Source organism: Homarus americanus, unplaced genomic scaffold, assembly GCF_018991925.1.
Source record: "Homarus americanus isolate GMGI-L3 unplaced genomic scaffold, GMGI_Hamer_2.0 scaffold40248, whole genome shotgun sequence".
Lineage (NCBI taxonomy): Eukaryota > Metazoa > Arthropoda > Malacostraca > Decapoda > Nephropidae > Homarus > Homarus americanus.
Window position 1 is genome coordinate 6,680,596 of NW_024712526.1, and position 22,179 is coordinate 6,702,774.

Below are 22,179 nucleotides of genomic sequence, written 5' to 3' on the forward strand. Positions count from 1 at the left end.
TAAATAGTCTTTTCAGCAGTTAAGAGTTCCCCAGGAAGGAGTTCAGTGGATTTGTTTACATCCCAATAGCTTCTTGCAAGTCATAGGAAGTATTGTTCATAAATAATTATTAGCCAAGAATGACTCGGGGAAAAGTTGTCAGAAATGACTGACTTAAGAACCCATCGAAAGAGGCTGCCATCAGATAATCATAGATGACTCATGTGTGGAAAATAAGAGATTCATGCATACCCTCTGTGTACATTATACAAGTAACTTTGAAATGGGTATGAAAAAGGTTAAATTAACTTGTATTACTTTTAATAGATCTGGAAGTTAAAAAAAAATACCTTATTGCATTAACCAACAACATTTTAGCACTTAACATTTAGGTCAGAATTTAAGGCATTGACTAGTTGTAAATAGGGGGAAAATGAAGATGTTTAAGCACGAAATATAATTAGCACCACTTTGCTACAATTCAGATACTGTAGAGTATTTTGAAAAGTATTCAAAACTATTTATTGCACAATTTACAAGAATTAGTAAATTACTAAATTGCTCAGTTACCTTTCAAAAATTTTTTTTACAAGGAATCTTCCCCGGGGTACATATGCTATTACTATACGTACCATTGATGTCATTTGAAATTCTCCCATTGACACTACAGGTATTTCCATAAATAATGCCATTTCAAGAACTTTCAAGCTTGAATTCAAATTACTTAAAAAATCTGCTTATGGACTGTATACAACTTTAAGGCTATTCAGGCACAAATGCTATGAACAGATGTACACCTGGGCTCACTCAAGCCAAAAATTTAACAAAATACAGTAGTCAATTAAGGATTGCTAACATCTGCAGACAACACTTAAAGTTAACGTTGAACTTTTGTATAATGGTACACACTGACATGTTATGCAACTGCTATATTATTTACACTACTGTACAAAGAAGTGTTACTATCACAACAAAAATATTCAAACACCAAGACTTGTGCAAATATTCATTGGCAACAGAAAAAAAATTATTTGACATATGTAATATGGTACTATACCTAATTTTGGAAGGAGTGCATCAGTTACAAACAAATTATAATTTTAAACATTAACAATGAATGATTTTTGTACAATTATCTAATTTTAAAGTAAATATTATAAAACACTATACAATTATTTACAAACACTACAGAAAACATCTATTATCTATTGACACTGGTTTTCTTCTCCATCTTCTTAAAGAGATCCCTGAAAAGTAAAAAAAAAAAAAAAAAAACAATATTAGATTTACATTAAAACTTGCTTTAGGTAATGCTGAATCTGTCCAAGTATTACAGTGCATATGCACATGCTTGTTTGCATGTTAACAAAACTGATGATCAGAGAGAAACTTGCACTTGGCAACCATAAGAAAATACAAATAGTGTAATAATTGGATGTATTTGAGACTGCAAACTATTTTCTATTCAAACAGAACTGATATGACCACTATCTATAATTTGAAAGCTATAATGTCTAGGTTCAATAGCTACCCTGGCTGGGTCAGCCTGGCACTGACTTTGCCTCAGAGTATAGAAAATGAGTCTATGAGAACACTAGACTGGCTGGCCACTCAAAAACAAAACATGATTAACCTCACTCCATGAATGATAATGTGAGCTAGTTCCTCAAAATTTTGCATCACCCAGAGGATGGTTTGAGTGTGGAAAGAACCTTTTTTTTTATATAAAATGTCTGCTATTGTATTTTATATGCTATACACCAATCTTATTGTATATACAAGCAAACCCCCTAATTCATAGCCTCAGTATTCTTCATCCCATTTATCCGCAATCAATTTATTGTTACCCATTTCCACTATTCGCAAATTCTTACGAGCAAAAATGTTGAACTGCGTGCCTCAACCATCGCGTAGGACAGCGTTTGTACGTATTCCTCCGCCATACGCTCCCGCTCGCCTCAGTCTCACACGTGCTGGCGTGTGTTTTGTGTGATCTCGCAATGTCTAAGCGACCAGCTACTAAAACTCCCAGCAATGTTGCTAAGAGATCACATGTGGCAGTTACACTGGACATGAAATTGGATATCGTAAAAAGACATGAACACGGAGAAGGAACGTCAGTGATTGGGCACGTGCACGGCTTGGCTCCCTCTACGGTGCATTCTATAGTTAAAAGTGCCGACAAGATCAAGGAGATGGCCGGGTCTGCAACACCACTGAGGGCTACGAAGGTGACGAGGTTCTGTGATGCCGAGATGGAGAGTATGGAGCGGATGTTGAGCACATGGATTGATGACCAGACCCAGCGCCTTAAAACACCTTTATTGCAACAGAAGGTAGTAGAGAACAACAGCTTTCAATGCAAATGGACAGCGATAATGAAAGTGAGGTGGCTGACAACCCTGGCATTGATGATGAGTGAGGTGGCTGACGACCCTGGCATTGATGATGAGTGAGGTGGCTGACGACCCTGGCATTGATGATGAGTGAGGTGGCTGACGACCCTGGCATTGATGATGAGTGAGGTGGCTGACGACCCTGGCATTGATGATGAGTGAGGTGGCTGACGACCCTGGCATTGATGATGAGTGAGGTGGCTGACAACCTTGGCATTGATGATGAGTGAGGTGACTGGCAGTGAGGTGGCTGACGACCCTGGCATTGATGATGAGTGAGGTGGCTTACGACCCCAGCCTCCTCTCATCCCAGTAAATTTTCTCCCTCTCCCCTAATGCCAACTTCAGCAAGCAAGCAGCACAGCACATCAGAGATAAATTAACAGTATGTTTAAAACTTACCTCACATACCTACGCACATAAACATTCAAACATGTAAAATACCCCTGTATACTGTACTTGTAAACATATATGCCTAATAAACTCACTGTTTGTTATTGATGTTTATTTGATATGCCCTTGTTTCTTTACATTATTTCTTATGGGAGAAATTGCTCCGCTATTCGCAACAAGTTTCATGCCCGTAACCTTTGCGATAAGTGAGGCAGCCCTGTAAAATATTTTTTTTTTATGTATGCAATTTGTTTAAATTAGGCTCACCTTGTGCACACTAAATCATTTAGCTCTGAACCACATCATTTATATAGAAGTTTGGTGTTAATAAATCAATTGTATAACTTTGAACTGTTTATAATGAACTCTTATTATTATTAGTGAGTACTGTGCTCGATGTTTACCGCCCTGCCGTTTGAACCTGTTGTTAACTTCCGTGCTTCGTTGTTATTCCTTCGTTTCACTTAATGTTAGATTTTTGAACGACACAATCCCATTGTTAAATGAGGGATACCTGTATACCACAATGGGTTTGGTCCTAAACACTGGGACTACCAATAATGTATTTATGGAAATACTGTACTATATGATTTTTGCTTACTTATGCATATAGAAGAAGATGTAGCCATTCTTCTGTCGACCTTCTGCAAAGACAACAGTCTCTGGGATTTTTACAACACACTCATCATCATAATGGAACCAGCTGTCTTCTTCACAATTGAATACATCTGCTACATAGTGCCCTGCAAAACAAAACTTATTACTCAACAGTTATATACTATATACACACACACACTCATATGTGGGGGTTATGTTTCTTGACAAAACTGTTTGGGGAACCCATTATGGCTTTACCCCAGAAGAATATGTGGGGGTTATGTTTCTTGACAAAACTGTTTGGGGAACCCATTATGACTTTACCCCAGAAGAATATGTGGGGGTTATGTTCCTTGACAAGACTGTTTGGGGAACCCATTATGACTTTACCCCAGAAGATCTACAAATGTACAGTCTCGTACAGTATAAACAAACATTCATATTCTATAAACGAAATAACCTGCAACAGCTCTTTTTATGACCACAATGAATGAAATTGTAAGATATATCAACCTATGAAAGCAAGATGATGCCATTTATAAGAATAATATTGTAAACTATTATCATCATTGTTTTTATTCATTAAAATATGATTAAAATTTTAATTACAAACTCTAAATACATCCTAATATTCTCATAGGTTTCATTTTCACAACACAGCAGAGGTGAAAATCTTAACTTGTGCTATCCGTGATTTTGCAAGAACTATAATGGAGATTGAAAGCAAAAAATTGGTGTAGCAAAAGTATATCTTCTCAAAGAACAAATACCGTTGAAATAAATGTTTTAAAATATCCTTGTTTTGAAAGTCACAAATAAAACACAGTGGTCTGTATTTATCCCGGTTAATCTTTTATAAAAGGGGGAATCAGACTACCCAAAAATTCTACTGTATATGCAGTTTACTGCTTTAACACTATTTTAATAATACCTATCATATCCACAATTCCAAACAATTTACTTATGAATATTTTTACTCACCAGTGTTAGTTGTGAGACCAAAGTGGCTGATCACACTAATTAGGCAGTAAGTATGCCGGTCACTCTCCCCGTTTTCTTCAATGACGAGACTATTTTGCCCCTTCTCATCATCCTGAGGAAGGTCAGGCATTTCTATTAAGTTTTAAATCTTCAATATGAAAGTAACATACAGTGCAGCTAAGTTAGAAGTGGGATTCCAAAAGAATGTAATGCAATTTTATTTTTGTTTTAATTACCAAGAAACCGGTTGTGCATATTATGTGGAACATTTACATATCCCAAGAAAGTGACTTGGAATTTACTTGACCAGATAGCTAAAAAAAATAAAAATAAAAATAAAAATTTTAATCGCCCATACAGATTTTTTTAGTAAATTTGTTTACCCAGATTTTATCTACGGGAAAGGTTCAAACATCTTAAAACCTTAAAATTTATTGTTTATCACAGATCACTTATGTCAGTCTAAATGCCCTTCTCCGTCAAGTGGATAACTGTAGCTTCCAGCTGGTGTCAATAACGAAACACTTGTGATGTCATAACTCCTCACCTCACACCTGAATAGAGGCAGTTAGTGGCATGATGTAGATATAAATTGCCTGCACCTGATATAGGCCACCAATCCTGTTATAGTGATGACAAGTGGTCTGTTCCCGGTTAAACATGTACTCAGAAGTGGGATCACAAAGCACCTGATAAATTCCCCATGTAGTGAATTTACCTCTCAAAATATTAGCTTGTCTGCCGTGCAAGTGCTGGGCACATGGACATGAAAAATCACTTGCTATCTGCACAGCCTGTAAAGAAGCCTTATCATCAAAGAGCAAAATAAATTTGGGTTCATTTACCCAAAAAGAATTCCATAAATGAAATAACTCAAAAGATCTTCACCTGGAATCTAGTGTACTGGTATACAAGTTCTTGCAGCTGAAACCTACCAGTTGAGATGTTATTGTGTTCAGAACACCCAGAGGATGGGAGGATGTGTTATATACCAAGGTTAGACAATTGCATGTGTGTGGAAGGGGTGATAATCTAAATCACCTTAAAATTACAATGGGGCTGAATTTGCAATCTTAGTAAATATCTCACCATTAACTGACTGTACTACCTGACACCATGCCTTATCCCAAATTTTAATGAAAATTCTTTCAGACTTAACAACTTGTACAGTATCAATAAACAGTCTCTTATTGTATGTGGAAGATTGCAAAATGGATCTAATTACTTTGTGTATGGGGCCCCCTCAGCTAAATATTAATTTGATGTTAAGTCAAATAAAATGTTAAAAGTGATGTCCCCGTAGTAAAGGAGTTAATTATGCATGAAAACGGTAAGAGTCCTCAAGATGATTTTTTTTTAAACACTGCACTGTAATGCAATAATTTGATACAGTAAAAGTCCAAAAATCCAGATGCCAGAAATCCGGACCACCCGAGAATCCGGACTTTTCGAAAACTCAAATTTTTTCTAAGCTGGCTTTTGCGTGTATGTGCGCATGCGTGAGCGCCACAGCTGCACAGCGACAACAAGCGACCATGCACGGTCGCCACTTTAAAACGAGCAATCAAACTGTGACAACGTATGTAATGTTGAGTCCCACTTTTTCCGTTCACAGAGTACTGTACAAGCCCATAATAATGGCTCCTAAAGTAGATAAACTTCGTTGTGTGAAGAGAAAGAACACGTTGAAATTGAGTGACAAACTTGAAATAATTAAGAAACTAGAACGTGGTGTGAGAAGTGCTGTTCGAATGGAAACATACGACATTGGAAAGTCTACAATTTATAATATAAAAAAAGGCAAAGAATAAAATTCCAGAATTCATAGCTTTTTCTTTAAAACTACTCGTTTTGATAAACGAAGGATGCCATATTTGCTAATGAATAAACTATCAAAATGTACCTGTTCATCTCTTCTTTATTCCTCCTTAAATTTTAATTTTAAAAGTACTGCCTGAGAATCCGGAAAATCCGGACCGACCCAATCCCCAAGCAGTCCGGATTTTTGGACTTCTACTGTATATCTATATACATACACATGAACATTTATCAAAATCAAGCAGGAGCACCAGCTGAAGCAAGTGCTGGCTAAACCAGATGAGTAAGAGTCTAGTCATGGTTACTTCAATTACATGAACCAGACTCTTACCTACCAGCTTTAGCCAGCAAGCAGGAATGTTCACACACACATTTATCAAATAGAATAACCATATCACCATGGTATTGGCTGTAGTAACATTCAGCAACAATAACTCTCATAAACAGTTTAAGCCTGATTCTGGCTTGGAATAAGATTCTGATTTCCATCATCTATTTGCTGCATGTTGGTACAGTATAAACATACTGTATACATGTGGTAGCACACACAAAAAGTAGTGAACAGGAAGGTATATAGCTAACTAACATTTACTAGAATTAAAATTAGCTTTGTCCCAGGCACTGACAAATAATCTTATTTACATACCTTATATATTAATTGCATGAGTTATTGAAACTTGGGTCCATATACTATCCAAATAAAGAGAACTGCCTTAGATATCTAAAGTGCAGAATACAGTACTTAAAAGGACAGGCCATGCTAGGTTATCCATGTTATCATCACAATACTTCTCATTTCAGAACATACATGGTATTTGGACGTTTTATTCGTAACATACAAGAAACTTTATGGCAGAAGAATTCAGTAGTCAATTTATTTGTGTAATAGAGTGACCCCCCCCCCACCCCCGCCAAGTTCGCAGATTTTTACTTTGCGGTTCTCGGTTATTCACGGACGACACCCTGGATGTACCCAAGAGTGTCTGTGGGTAGTTTTAAAGTTGCCGATATTTTTGCGGCTGGGACGGAGCCATTCATCCTAGATACAGTAATTTCCTTTATCTGTATTGTAAATGTGTGTGTGTGTGTATAGACACTCACACAAACAAATAAATAATAATTTGAAAATACTCTCACAAATAATCAGAAACAAATTTAAAAAAATGTGACAGTCTACCCTCAAGTCCGTGCTCTATTACAGTAATTTATTAATAGAGCATGGGCCTTGAGGGTAGACTCACATTTTTAATAAATTTGTTTCTGATTAACTGTGAGAAGATTTTCCAATTGTTATTTATTTGTATGTGTTTTGTGTGTATCTGCACACATATACAGTATTACAAGTAAAAGAAATAATTGTCTTAAGGGCAAACACAAAGGGAATACTGTATACATTTCATTGTACATGTAAATATCCTCCTCAAATGTTATTCACTAATTTGGCGATTCGCAGCCATAATGAGAACCTAATCCCCGCGAATTTTGCCCCCCGCCCCATACATATACCTGTACAGTATAGTAATCTATAAAACTTCAGATTTAACAGAAATTCTATTTAACTTAGTTCTGATCGCCACCTAGGCTTGGAAAAAGATTTTATAAAGAAATTACAGTAACTATGATATACAGTATATTTACACCAAACCTATCTCTGTAATTATAATTACAAACCTTGCCTTCTGCATTTTCTCCCTGATTTTCTTGTGTATAACTCATTCCCAATTCCTGGAGGGACAACCTAATGGCTTGCTGGATTTCATCTTCTTCGCGTACGCCACCAACATCATCCATGCTACGGCGCATCACTTCCTGTAAAGAAAGAAAACATGTTTATATAAGCAAAATCTTCAACGGCATACATTTAAAGAACTGCCAACCCTTTACATTACACTGACACAGCCATTTTTTATTTTTCTAATTCAATAGCCTATTCTAGTTCAAGATGAAAGGAACATACAAGACTTCCAGACTAAATAGGAGACATAACTTTGGGGGGGTGCACTCCCCTACATCCTTGTGTAAGGTGAAGAGCAGAAGCATTTACAGCGCCCAACTGGGAAGCATGCTAAGTTCATGCTTGCCTTTATGTCTCATGAGTTAAGGGCGTAGAAGCCTGAAGAGTCAAACTAGCTTTTCTCTTAACTTAAATGCGGGGATCAGGGCCAAGCTTATGATGTAATCCACCATTTTCTGTCTATCTTTACTAACTCCCGCTTTTCTGTGGTTTAGGATCAAGAGGCACAAAACCTCAACAAATCAGATAATACCAGTAATAGAGTAAAGGTGATACACAAGTGTGGAAATTATCAGGAAAGGCTTAAGAGATTGATTGATTAGGTAAAATATCTGGTGTTGCAGACTGTGGCCATTTGATGCCAAAAGTGAAAGGTTTAAGATAGGTATTAATATCCAAATATACTTGTTCATATCCTCTAGCCACATCTTTAATCCTTGTTTTTTTAGTACAGTATTCAATACAGTATACTGTACAGTATTGTAATGTGGCCAGTTAGAGAATGGAAAAAAAATAGGTTTCCTAACTACAAAACTCGTGTATGGGCTACTAAAATGTAGTAAAATGGTGAACATTCACATTAAAAAAAAAAAAAAAAAACACTTTAATATTTGATGAATAACAGCCAACCATGGCAGATATGAACAAATAGAAATTCATTATGATTCTTTGTCAAGAAGTAAGGTGCAAGAAGTCAGCTTGACCCACATTCACTTCAGATTTATTTGGAGTCATAGATGGAGGAGCAGTTAGTTGTATTGGCAAACTGAGTGCTGACAAGACAGTCAGAACTTAACAAGAAGATCTTTGGCCCCCTAGAGCTGGCATGAAGGAGAGTTATGGTCAACATATCCAAATAGATTAGCTCTGGCTGATTTAAGGGGGCCCTTTCAAAATAAAGTATCCCTTGGCAAATTGCCTTAATTACTAGAGCCACCTAACTTGAGACTGATTGCCAGAAAAAGTATAAGGTGCTTATAAAAACCTACCTGCAGTTCCTCATCTTCTTTATCAGAGGTAGTGGCGGTGAAACTCCCAGAAGGCTTAGCTGGACTAAGAAAGCAAGGGAGCTCTTCTTCATCCTTCTTTCCATCACACATATTCAACTCAGACGACAGATTACGAACAGTTAGGGTCGCCTGCTTTGGTGTCCGAGGTGTGACGTAACTGCAATTCATAAAAAAAAAAAAAAAAATGTTGACCACAGAAAGTTCAGGAACAACTAACACCAAGGTAAGATTTCCTGAACAAAATTTGAAGTGGTAAACTATTGTAAGTTATTAACAAAGATAAAATATAATGTTCAGGTATGACACCTAACATTATGCAGTTTCCCTAATGAAAATTTGCCGACGATACAAATTTCACAAATGCATGAAACAACTCTTCAGGGTTCGAGTGAGATTTTTTTTTATAGAGGACTTATCACCAATTATAGAATGGATATCAAAGTAATATTTTTATTTTGCACTTTGTTTTTGCACTTCATACATTTCACTGTTTCAAATCTCATCCACATTCAAAATACAGACATAAAATAAAATTATTACACACAAAGTTTTTACCTGCCAGTCTGAGGACTCCAGTGAGAAGGTCCACATCCATCACTGGTCAAATATGAATTTAAGCTGAGCCAACGGTTGATACGTACGCGTGATGACATTTTCACACTCTCGTGTTGTTCTGGTTTGTATTCATACCGTTTAAGCTGGATAATAAGTATTCTGAAGAAAAAAATAATTTTTTTTTAAGTTATTAACCAAAATTCAACCACTATAGCAATCAAAACTATGAATAAAGACATGCATTTTGTTAAAAATTCACAGATTTATCACATGCTACAATTCTTACCTGGGCAATCTGGTAACTGAAGTAACAACAGAAGACTGGTTATGACCACACTTTTCACACTTCAGTTCCCTTTCATCTGCACCCATGTATGAGGAAATAGCATCCTGGATTGAATCCTGACCTTCTGGAAGATTCACGTACAGACCAAAATATTCCTGTCTCCTCCCTTCTACTTCATTACACCTGGAGAGAAATATACAAGTTTACTGAAAAAGCAGATAACCACTGTATATTAGCAAAACAAATTAACACCACAGGTGGAAAAGTTGCTTTTCACAGCACAGCCAAGTCCTAAGTACCAATGATCAGGACAACAATAGGAAATGCTCTTACCAATCTTAACTGGAAGTTCTTAATGTGGCACACCATGAGATGAATGTTTGTTAAAATCCAACTCTATTTATCTAAGACTTTGTGTTAACCTCCAAACACATGAGCAGATAGTATAAATTCCTATGTACCCCTTCCAAAATGACAGGAAACAATGTTAAAAGGTTTCTGCAATCAAGACTCCTAGTGCAAGGAAATGTATGTACGGTATGTTATGTAGCTAAAGACAAATTCCGTGCATATGTTCAACTGATACGGAACATGTCTCTCTAAAACAATAAGCTAAATGAAATACAGGTTTATATGTGCTGTATACAGCATATGAAATTTGCAGACCAACGTCAAAAGAATTTTACTTATCTTCCTTTATACTTTAATAGTAAAAACCTTGAAATTGGCACTAAAAATTCTTCATGACGTATAGCAATTAATGTTCCTGAAATTCTATACTGTATCTTCTTCCTATTCCGTTCAAATGATCCTACCAAAAGTGGATTAACAACACATGTATATAAAAAGTATATTCTATCAATCAATCGATTAACCATATTCAATGTAAATTTAGCCTACTGGAGACATCTGGGGGATTCATTAGCCTGCAGAAGACCTGCAACTACACATAATGGCTGCAATGATTTTTTTAGCCCCATTTTTGAAGGAAGGAGAAAAAAAGCCATCTTAGTTACTGTAGAATACAGAAACTAATAAATCCCTTAACCTCAATTGGTGTCAATAATAACAATTGAATAAAAGTTGTATACTGCTATTATGACTAACCAGATCATGTTGTTTGCTCTCAGAAATGATTAACACCGTACTGTAGATAGCACCAATACTTAAGATGACTACCTTCCTTTCACACGAGATTTTATATAGGACTTTAAACCATAACTTCAAATCCAATTTCTCCTTGATCCCCCATCTTAATTTCATGAGGATTAAAGTAGCATGTCAGTGAATGTCCCTTCAAAAAGCGAGTTGATATGAATTGATAACCCTTTAAACTGTTAGCTTTATTCATTAACTTTATCTCTCTGACACACACACACAGTAGCAACAGTATACAGGTGCTCCTCTACTTAAGAAAATTCAACTTACAAACTTTCTGAGATACAAACATCACTAAGGGGGGGTTACCTGCCAGAACAGGTGTTTAATGTGACTGGATTATTTTTAAGAAAATTCCAGAAAGAACAAATATTACCTGAGGAGAAGAGTGAGCCAGGTTTTAAGGCTGTATTAAAGGGTATAGCTGTACTAAATATATGCAATCTTTTCATTTTTTTACAATATGTTTAGTATCTACAGGAGTAAAGTTGGACTTACAAACAAGTCTCAGGAACGTAACTCGTTCGTAAGTAGAGGAGCACGTGTATACTTATTTTTTTCAACAACCAAGTGCAAAATTGATTTGGCATATCCTAAATGTTGTTGCTAGATCTCCAACATGCAAATGTAATGCAGTACACAGGATGACTGATGCAGTTAGTGAAGGTAAAAGACAAACACTTTTCTAAACTTAACTTACCACGGTAAACAATAAATAAATAAAACACCTGTATCTTACCCTAAACATCTGTAGGACTCCAGCAGTTGAAATTCAAAGTTATCCTTCACGGGATTTCTAGGCATTATTTCTTCCTCACAGGTTTTTCTAGGTGTAACTTCCTGTGCATTAACTGTGCATCTTGGATCAACAGCAATTTCTCTTCCTACTAATTTTTTGCCATTTGTGTAGGAGTATGTGGATTTACATTTACTATTTTCAACTTCTGCGTCTATGACCTTAATACCTGTAATGTCCTTCTCATTCATATAACGGACGTTTGTCTCCGGAACATTAATCACTTCATTATCTGTGATGTCATCGCCAATATCACCGTCTGCACCTTTCGAAGGTTCTGGTGAGCTGGATAAACTTAATACATTCATCGGAGCACCACTAAGGCAAATATCTTCATCGACATCTATTTTTGCAGTGTTAACAAGCGCCCGAGAGCTTACTGGGCGGTCAGGGCTGGGAGTGGTCATGTGGCAACGGTCGATCTCATCTTTTATGGTGTCAAGTACCCGGGTCAGGAACTCATTTGCATCCTGCATCTTAAAACCAGAAAAAGAGCCATCGACTCGCTCAAGATTCTCCTTAATAGTCCTGTTGTGAATAAATGTAAAATGGTTACACCACTGATAATGTACAGCAAAATTAAAAAAAAATGGTACAGGGGGTCCTCATTATACATCAGGTATGTTTTCCAGAGAAAAACGACTTATAGTTAAGCATTTTATAAAGAGGAATTTTCCTCCTTTAAGAATTAATGTAATTAAGGGTATATACATTTCAACATGTACAGTAATACCCCATGAAAGCTCAGCAAATCAGCTTACAATGGGGTCATTATAACATACAGTATTGTACTGTAGTATTTGATATGATATATTCCTAAGTGAATTTGGAAATATGGGGGAAAAGTGTATATGTATGTGTGTGAGTGTGTAAATGATGAGAAAACATGGTGTCAAGTACTTTAAGGGGAGGGTAGTTCTGTAGTATTCCAAAGAAAAAACAACAGCCAAATATGGTTGGTACTTCAGTCTAAAACCCCAGCAAAACACAACTGGAGGGGCCTAAATTAAACATACAAGTAGCTACTATTACAGGGTGTCTATTGGCCAGACAAAACAAAATTCCTTGGCTTTCCAGGAGTAAATTTGAAAAATTTCAGGTTCATTAATTCGGTATTTATTATGACTGAATAACAAAATTGGAGGTTTTCAATATGTAGACAAGCTAAAACAACTACAGTATCTGTGCAGGTGGGGGCCGATATGCTCCAAAATTTTACGTGTGACTAGTGACAGCCCTCATGTACCAAAATTTATCGTCCATGGTCTCTATTGTTTCCCACAAAGTATGCACAGATAGTTGTTTTAGTTACTGTACATACTATTGGGAATTTAAAGATGATATAAATGATATTAATCAAGAAACTGAAGACCCTCTTGCGACCCACCCCAAGCCTAGTGAAGAACCTCGGCAAAGACCTTGATACCCCCCTCCATATTTTTCTCCTCGGATTTGTGCGATTCACGTAGGTCGACCTGGACGTGGTGTACAAAAAAAAAAAAAAAAAAAAAACCTGATCCACCAATACAGGGGGTCCTCACTTAACGTCGGGGTTACGTTCCCAAAAATGTGATGTTATATGAAACGGTGTTAAGCGGATCAATTTTCCCCATAAAAAATAGATAAAATACAGGAGTTACATTCCTGAGCCTCCCTTTGCCCCATGAAATACATTGCATATACAGAAAATCATAGCCATTTCTTTAGAAAATAGTAAATACATATACAACTACAGTGGTCCCTAAATTAACGAACGGTTCGATCAACGAAATTTCAGTTAACGTATTACCTCCCATAAGGATCTTCAATTCGGTTAACAAAATCCTTACATGTAACACGTTTTGTTGTGAGCATCAGCTGATGGGCTAGTCTGCCAATTCAGTAATCTGTTCAATGTTTACATTCATTTCCAGTGGAGTAATATCAAGAGTTATGCTCTTTAATATGTTTGCATTTTTTATACTGTATTAAAATTATTAGTCATTTTAAAATTTAGTTAACATACTGATAATATATGCAGTACAGGGAACTAGTTTTTTGTGCACCCACCAGCCGCTTGACTCAGACACCAGGAGTCAGTTTGGCTTTATTGACAGTGGAGAGAACATCGATTTTGTTGGTGTCTTGAATATTTTTGCATTTTTACATTGAAATTATTGGTCATTCTGAAATTTAGTTAACATATTGATAATATATAGCGCAGTGCAGTGTTGATTTAAATAAAATAATCTTGAATTACACCTAGTGAACTTCAAATTTTACTGCATCAAGCATGGGTCCCCTGAAAGGTGATTTCTCCTCCATCCCCACTTCCTTCTCTTCTCCCTTCTCCTCCACCCCCACTTCTAAATCCCATCATCATCAACCAGGAACCTTCTACATACACACCTCAAAGTAGGTGTACTTTACTGCAAATTTATTTATTTTTACTTTCTATGTACTTTTCTGTGAGCTGGAACCAATTACTCAATATCCCATTGAAACGATGAATTCGGTTAACGAACGACTCTGTGGAACGAATTGTGTTCGTTAACTGAGGGACCACTGTACTAAGTTTGTATTGGTACTCACTGATGGGAAGAGGTGGTAGAGCGAGTGTGTGGTGGGTAGTGAAGTAGAGGAGGTGGATGGTGGGAGGGGAGGAGTGTGGTGGGAGCAGAGGAGGGTGGTGAGTCACTGAATCTGCGTCGAGCCGAGAGAGGGTGATACGCCATAGAAAGTAGTCCATGATGAAGCAAAACAACGTAGTATCGGATCACCAGGACGTAAAAAAGTTTTTGGTCTTTAAAGTTTAGCGACATAATACTGAATCAACGTTAAGCGCAGACTACCTGTATGCCTCATGATTAATATGTGGAATAATCCACTTAAATCAAGTCACTTAATTATAAGAACAATTCCTCTCTGGCAATACTCATTGCAGAATTAGTATATATAACCTGTAATATTTGGTTATTTGATCGCTAACATGAAATATGACAGGTACACAAACAATTCAATTATTGGAGTGGACTATTAACTGGAATTTGTTCCTATAAGTTTAATTATATATCTATTATACAGTACAGCATTAATTTATGGTAAGAGTGCTGTCAAAATAACAATATTTTTAAGTTGAACCGAATTCACATAAAATTCCAGGTATATTTGTAAAATTCCCTGCCTTTTCCAGGTCAGTAGACACCCTGTATTAGTGTTAATAAAATCACTATGTATTAATACTGATATTTATAATTATTTAATAATGAAGTCATTCTCACTTGAGTGACTGCTTAACTCCAGAAACTTGGCCCTTCATCCTGTTGGAGAGAACTTGACTCAGGCCAAATGACAGTGATGTATGAGGCATGCTAAGCTGGGAAGCCACAACCTTGTAGTCACCCAAGAAAGCCGGTAAGCCAAACAGAGATTGAATGACCGAGTTCAGGTAGCAGGTATTGCCATAGTTGGGAAACCTGAAAGAATTAAAAAAATTAATTTCATTTAACAATATAAATTATGAACAGGGTGCTCCACAGCTCAAAATTATGTGTTATTGGCAAAATAACATGGCTACTTATATACAGTAGATGCAGAGATGTTCCCTCTTCCACACAAAGTATAAAAACTCGAGAACTTGGTTATACAATTGCATACAAACATGAAGTGAAAATTTTTCATAAGAATGACCCAAAGCTATCAGCAGATGAAGATAATGCCTTCTTACTACAGATACAGTACAATGGACTCTGCTTATCCTCAAGAACTTAGTAGCAAGGGTAGTGAAAAATATAGGTACCAACCACTTAATGTGGTTGGCTACAAAATGTTTATCTGTAAGTTGTGAAGAATAAGAACACTAATTGGGCAATAACACTTAACATAAAATCCTATTCAAATCAATCTGCAGCTGGGTACTCAGCAAGAAAGTAAAACTCCAAACTTGGATAGGGATGGAAAGAAAATTCTCCACAACATATATGATGCAGACACTTCAGACAAGTAAGATTCTTAAGCTAATAACAACAGATCTACATTATTATAGCAGAGGAAAATCTGAAGGTTTAAAGGATGAGCAACAAGACACACAACCTCTAAAGCTACTCATCTTAACCCTCTCAGCCTCGCAAGATGCTGTTGTGGCGTCGAACACAAAATAACTTACGCTCAGCCTCGCGACGCCAATGGGCTATATTTTCAAATATCTCAAAACTATTCAGTGAAACTGACTGAACTTTGGATGCCATTTGACAGAAGTCATTTTCTTTGTATGGGCCTTAACACCTTCCCCAAGATAGTATTGGTCATCGTGTGAGTGGCAGCGCAGCACGAAGTCAGTGTCGCTCTGGCCATCAGAGTGAGAGGAGGGTGCGCCGCTCGGCCCTTTAATTATTCCATGAGTTTTTGTGGTATATATTTTTCCTTATACTGTACTACAATATTCTATATGCTTTGTTCTTTATTTTGGTATACAGGGTATAGTACATATCAATAAACACCATAATACAAGCAAAATATGAATGGAAATCGAGATGTTACTTAACATTTTTCTACCTTTTCAACTTGTACTCGAAAAGTGACTTAAATTTCAAGAATTTTCATTTTTTTTTATGGTTTCATAGAATTTTCAGACAATTTTATGCTAGTAGAGACCCCACTGCAAGTAATAAAACAATTCCATGAGTGCCCCCCCCCCTCCAATATATATTTTTTTCAATGATCTTTGCCAAAAACCTCTGAGGTTGAGTGTAAGTTTTCATGCACGTATGTGTCTCAGGCTCCGAGGTTGAGAGGGTTAAGGACGATGTATTTTGGATAATATTCTAATGCTTTTTGACAGCATCATGCTTACTTACCCAATGAGATGTGGCGAGGTAATTTCTTCCGCAAGTTCTCCTTTAATATCTGTTGGTATATTTTCCTTTTCGGCTTCAGATGAAAGTTTGGACCCATAAGCCCTTTCAACTTTCTCTGGAGAAATATCAGAAACAAGCCTTGACTTAGACAAGTTCAACGATTTCTTTTTCGTATATACTTTGACTGAGCTGTTTTTATGAGGTCCAAAAAATAAGTTCTCCTTCCCAGAAGTTTTGTTCTTCCTGTCAAATATTTCACAATCACTATCCGAGAGGGTATTCGAAGAGTCAAGAGGATTGTTGGTTTTGCTTCCAATCTCAGAGACTTCACTATCACTGTCTGTAAAAACACGGTAAGGATCATCTAAATTCTCTTTCCCATTAATAGCACTAAATGGCCGTTTAATGGCTTGAGGAGTTCCTTTTTTACTTAACCACTTTCCCAAGGTCTGTCCATCACCATGCTGTGTTTGAGGCTTAGATGAAATGTTCACTATCTTGTCAGTTCGTGACAAAAATCTTTTTTGCAAACTGGTCCTAGGTGGGGTAACAAGTGATGACCGTGGAGTACTGCCATTTCCAGTTCTTTTCTTGTATCTTTTTATGTAAGTACGGCCCCCAGTGGAGTAAGGATTATGACGGAGAGGGCCTGGATAAAAAAATAAAATAATAATAATTAGTTTTATTAAACTCGGGCACTGTTCTTTCAAAGTTAATTTCACTTAAAAAATTCCCTTAAACAATTTCAAAACATAGTTTTATTAGCCATACCGGTAAACACATTATTTAACACCAGAAAATAAAGGGGTAATTTCCAAGAAAAAGTGAGGAAGACAATCCCATCTTTTTGGTTCATATTAAACACAGAAGGAACAACCCCACCCCCCCCACCAAAAAAAAAAAAAAAAAAAAAATCTGGGGCATTTGAAAGTGTGTAGGCACAAACAGAACAGCAAGAAAAGTGTAAATGAAATAAAGATGAACAAAGGGAACCCAAATGTCTTGGTTTTGTGTGAAATAAAGTTGAAGGGTAAAGGAGAAAGATGGTGTACACGTGAAGGGTCAGGTCAGGAGGACATGAAAGGGTTAAACGATGTGGTGTAGGGGTGATAAAATAGGTTATTGTGGCTTAAATTAAGTGTGATATGAGATATGCATCTTTGTAAATGCTTACATGTCAAAGAGTACGAAAATGGAGAAAGAATGAAGTTTCAAGAAAACCTGAATACTGTACCTACATTGAAAGCTTTGTGAGGGAGAGTGATATTGATGGGAGACGTGTAGAAGTGGGTGAACATAGACCAGCTTTAGAAGTACCCCTGCACAAAAAGTTATCAGGTTTTAAAATTTCATACTGCTAAAGAATACTGGTATATCACTGTGATCTAAAACAATGGTGAATTACCTGAGCCAAAGTTAGGTTGTTTTTTAGGCGTAAATTCCATCTTTCAAATTTCTAAAACTGCAACAGCAACAGAATCTGCAAGTAATGAGATAGAAGTCTTAGAATTCAGTAGCCTTATTACAGTACAGGTAACAAGGTGTTCATTTGCTATAGCAAAGGTTTTTAAAATAATGAACGCCAGCTTCCGCAACACACGTCGTCTCTCACTCACTCCTGTCACCGCAACACACACGGCATTACATTTTGTTTTATCCTTTTACCATGTGGAGGAGTTTTTTTAATGCAGTTCCCAAGGAACTTACAACTGAAGACCCGGTTCACATAAATAAGTGAAGGTAGCAAGAAGTAGCACACTCATACTATACACATGAAGGCAGGACTCAGACTGAGACACCTGCCGCATGACACTCGCATTGTTCAACCGGATGTATGAACAAAAAAAAATAAAAAAAAATAAACTGTTCGGACTGATGCTGGATTTTCCGGAAAAGGGTGAATAACAGTTTACAGTACGCAGTTAAGTCCTGTCTATCGAGATTTTGCTGTACCGCAAATCTATCTCATTCTGTTTTGAAATCGAAGAAAATACTGAATGTCTAAAGTTTAAAAAAAATAAATAAATAAAATAAAAAAATCTACATTAACACATGGATGAATTTTGAATCTCATGATAATCTTGCTAAAATGCATGAGACTTTATAAGATCAACAGATACCCCTGACCTTACATGCACGCGATCTATTAACTCAGATTAAAGTAAGTTTTCCAATTTTTTGTGACTTTCTGACACCAAATACTAGTCGAGAAGTGATTGGCAGTCCGATTTACTCATCTAGGACCATTATTTGACTTCATTCCGGCTATGTTTGGGTACATTTGGGTAATTAGTCGGACCCTACCAGGCCTGATATAACCTAACCTAAAATACCATTAATTTCTTATTTTACTATTCTACAAATAAGAGTTTTAGTCTAAACGTGGCACTCCACCAACCTCGTATGTTAAAAACAAAAATCTCACAAAATGCATTATGTTTGCATTTATTGTCAGTTTCTCAAGGCACAGTAAGAAAGCTTTTATCTTCCATGGAGAAATTCCGTCCGGTAGCTGCTGAGGCCTGACCACTCTCCAGATATTAACCAAAATATTTAAGAACATGACACTTCCTAAGCCCCTAAAATGTTAATTTTTTGGATCATTGAGCAACAATTCAGTAATTACATAGGACTAACCCACAGGCGAAATTGATTGAAAACAATTATAAAAACGTCGGATTTTCATTGTTGGAGATTGTTGTAGTTTGTGGAAATGTTAAAAAATGGGGTTAATATATAGGACTAACCTGTAAGTTCTTTCTGTTTAATATACCGGGGAAGTTAGGTAAGGTTGGGTAGGTTTGTTTGGTTTGGCATCGGCGGGTTAGTCTTATATATTAACCATAACTTCAATCTGAATATGCAGTGGTGAATAACCGCATCATATGGCTGACTAATGGTCCAATACGTATGTGGGCGGCGATGTGACCTGTTCCCCATTATAACCACTTAAGCACTTATTCTTATATAAAGAAATTCTAAGATTATCGTTTTGGTCTTTACCACTTCCCCCTTGACACGTAAACAACACTGAGATATTAAATACCACTGGCCCTGAGATTGTGCAACCCCTTGTGATAAGCATGTCTCTTGGGTACACAAGGACAAGCATTTTGCTGAAGCACGCACTTAAAACTGTTGACTGCAGCTGAATATCGATAGAACTATACCAACCAACAACAAAACCTTTAAAATTATGAAACTCACTTTTAAAATACAGTATAAAAACCAACCTGGGCTCTCTTCAGAAGATAAAAACCATTGTGGAGTAAGAGACGCAGATGCACCCGACTCTGACAGCCACGCTCACCCAGAAAGCGCGGGAAGAGTGATGTTGTGAGAGTCTTCCCCACACATGACGCTCCTCCTTCACCTCAGAGTAGTCGTTTAGCAATAAAAAATAGAAACAACACATGAGTCAACACAAGATAAGGATAGAAATAAAATATACAATGAAATAAATACTTTAATATCTTAAAGATTTATATACAGATTTATCTAAATTAGAAGAAGGATCCAAATCTTTGACATGCATTGGCATATGGGGGAACTTATGCAGATTTTTTCTTTTCAATTTTCATTGTTTTAATATTGAAAAAAGTCAACTTTATATTCTTAAATTAACAATTTTATCCACTGATCAACTTGTTAGCCAATTGGGCGGTCGGTAGCATATGTTGCGCATTGTAGGTCATTTGCCTCACAAGGGATTAATAGTTATCGTTACTCTGGCATACCGTGCTGTACTTCCCGCTTTGCTTTCCTTCTCAAATAATAATATCCAGATTATAGCATTAACAGTAAAACTAAGTATCGGGACATTCAAATCTTCCTATTAATTTCTATTTAATTATATATGAGATTATAACTCGAATGACAAATTCTTCTGTTTTTTTTGTGTCAATTATTTTAAATGGCCAAGAAAATTTTACATTGCAAATTTATATGGTACAATATTACATTAAAACTAGGTCGGTATTTTTTTATGCAATAGAATATGTTATAAATATCTAACATTTATATACATATTTACGGAACTGAGTTTTAAGATGGTTCAAGCAGATGCTCCGTCAACAAACACAGCTCAAACATATCTCATACAATTCTTAAACTTCACCATCATGTCGATGTCTTTCATTGAGTTTGAAAGCTCAAGGGAAAAGGATAAGAAACGCCAGTGGGAAAGAGAGGCAAGACAATCAATCTTAGACAAGGTAAAGAAAGTGTTCTGTGGTTACTAAAGCTCAATAAAGAATATGGTAAAATTTTAGTTTCGGTCATTCCAGTATTAAGACATCTAACCTTATGTGACCTAACCTAACCTAACCTAACCACAGAACCCAGGGACTATATCTAACCTAACTGTTGGACTTCACCCCAGACCTAATGATTAGAATAGTTAAATTTCTAAGATTCCGTGGATGACCGAAACTAAAATAGTATCAAGAAATACTAAAGGTTTTAGGAAGAGGAACGTTGTTTTTCATTGTTATTTGAACGAATATCACATCTATTAGGTAAAATTTCAGTTGTTGCCACTCAAATAATTTTATGGTTGCAATGACTAGTTTAACATAGGCATTTCTAAGACACTTTTCTTCTTTGACATTTCTCTCGCAAATGACTTAACCTAACCTAATCTCCTAACCTGGGGGGCTCCCCCCCCCCTGAACCCTCCAGTATACTGTATGTAAGTCGTATGTGCAGGAAACATCACAGAAGAAAAGTGGCTTAGAATTGTCTAAACTATTGATTGCACCCATAAATTTATCAAAATTCTTTGGGTAGCAACAAGTGAACTACTCTAATACCCTTAATTTTGGGGGCTAATTCTTATTTTTTTAAGACATTACCATGATTTGCACAAAATGGACAGGGCGTTGAAGATGAGGTTAAACATGGGGTTAAAATATAATATAAAACAAACAAACAAACCTCTGAAAACTTGACCAAACCTTTCTTAATCTTATCTTAATTAGTCGATGTCAAAGGAAAAAGTGATTCTCTTCTTGTTTTTGGTGTTTAGGTCATGAGGGAGCCATAACTTGAATGAATACCTACCTAACTAATGTACTGTAAAATATTACCAAACTACAGACACTCCTCCGGGTTAAGGATGAGTTCCATTTTTGGAGGATATCTGTAAGCCAGAAGTGACTCCTTCCATAGGTAATCACTCAACTCCCTTAGGCCACGTAATGTATATACAATTACTATACAGTTATGGGACTATTTTCTGGCATGATTGGACCCTGAAGTACTGTAATTTAGAGCCTAACACATTTAAAAATTCATGAACTATGGTACAACTTTGGTACATTACCTGAGGGACCATATTCATATAAGCAAGTTATGCTTTAA

General features: G+C 36.4%; 2 protein-coding genes and 1 long non-coding RNA gene across 4 annotated transcripts in view; 2 read left to right on the forward strand and 1 right to left on the reverse strand.

Moving 5' to 3' along the window:
* Positions 1-1,092: 1,092 nt before the first annotated feature.
* Positions 1,093-20,179, reverse strand: LOC121861625 (ubiquitin carboxyl-terminal hydrolase 37-like). The gene is made up of 12 exons (XM_042359505.1): positions 20,052-20,179; positions 18,224-18,298; positions 16,819-17,467; positions 15,244-15,438; positions 11,927-12,511; positions 10,030-10,212; positions 9,744-9,902; positions 9,168-9,345; positions 7,836-7,973; positions 4,347-4,458; positions 3,370-3,511; positions 1,093-1,226 (listed from the first exon to the last, which is right to left on the reverse strand). Exons 2-12 carry the CDS (start codon positions 18,261-18,263, stop codon positions 1,181-1,183), a joined length of 2,427 nt encoding a protein of 808 aa, XP_042215439.1. The 5' UTR covers positions 18,264-18,298; positions 20,052-20,179; the 3' UTR covers positions 1,093-1,180.
* Positions 2,523-2,872, forward strand: LOC121861668. Its single transcript, XR_006088057.1, has 2 exons — positions 2,523-2,572; positions 2,622-2,872. It is a non-coding gene; the product is annotated as an uncharacterized LOC121861668 (long non-coding RNA).
* A 661-nt stretch (positions 20,180-20,840) lies between the features above and the next one.
* The window catches only part of LOC121861675 (CWF19-like protein 2), a 29,560-nt gene continuing 28,221 nt past the window's right edge, over positions 20,841-22,179 (forward strand). For both annotated transcript variants that reach the window (XM_042359579.1, XM_042359572.1), the window contains exon 1: positions 20,841-21,032. In XM_042359579.1, coding sequence (XP_042215513.1) covers positions 20,868-21,032 — 165 coding nt within the window. In that variant the 5' untranslated portion in view covers positions 20,841-20,867. The remainder of the gene's footprint in view (positions 21,033-22,179) is intronic.

Bases quoted from the DNA above. Each gene is read 5' to 3' on its own strand.
- LOC121861625 (XM_042359505.1), bottom strand. From the start codon at position 18,263: ATGGAATTTACGCCTAAAAAACAACCTAACTTTGGCTCAG. The intron at 12,512-15,243 runs GTGAGAATGACT...TATTCACAACAG, and splicing joins GGAGTTAAGCAGTCACTCAA to GACTATTAAGGAGAATCTTG. The intron at 10,213-11,926 runs GTAAGATACAGG...ATTTCTCTCCAG, and splicing joins GAGTCCTACAGATGTTTAGG to GTGTAATGAAGTAGAAGGGA.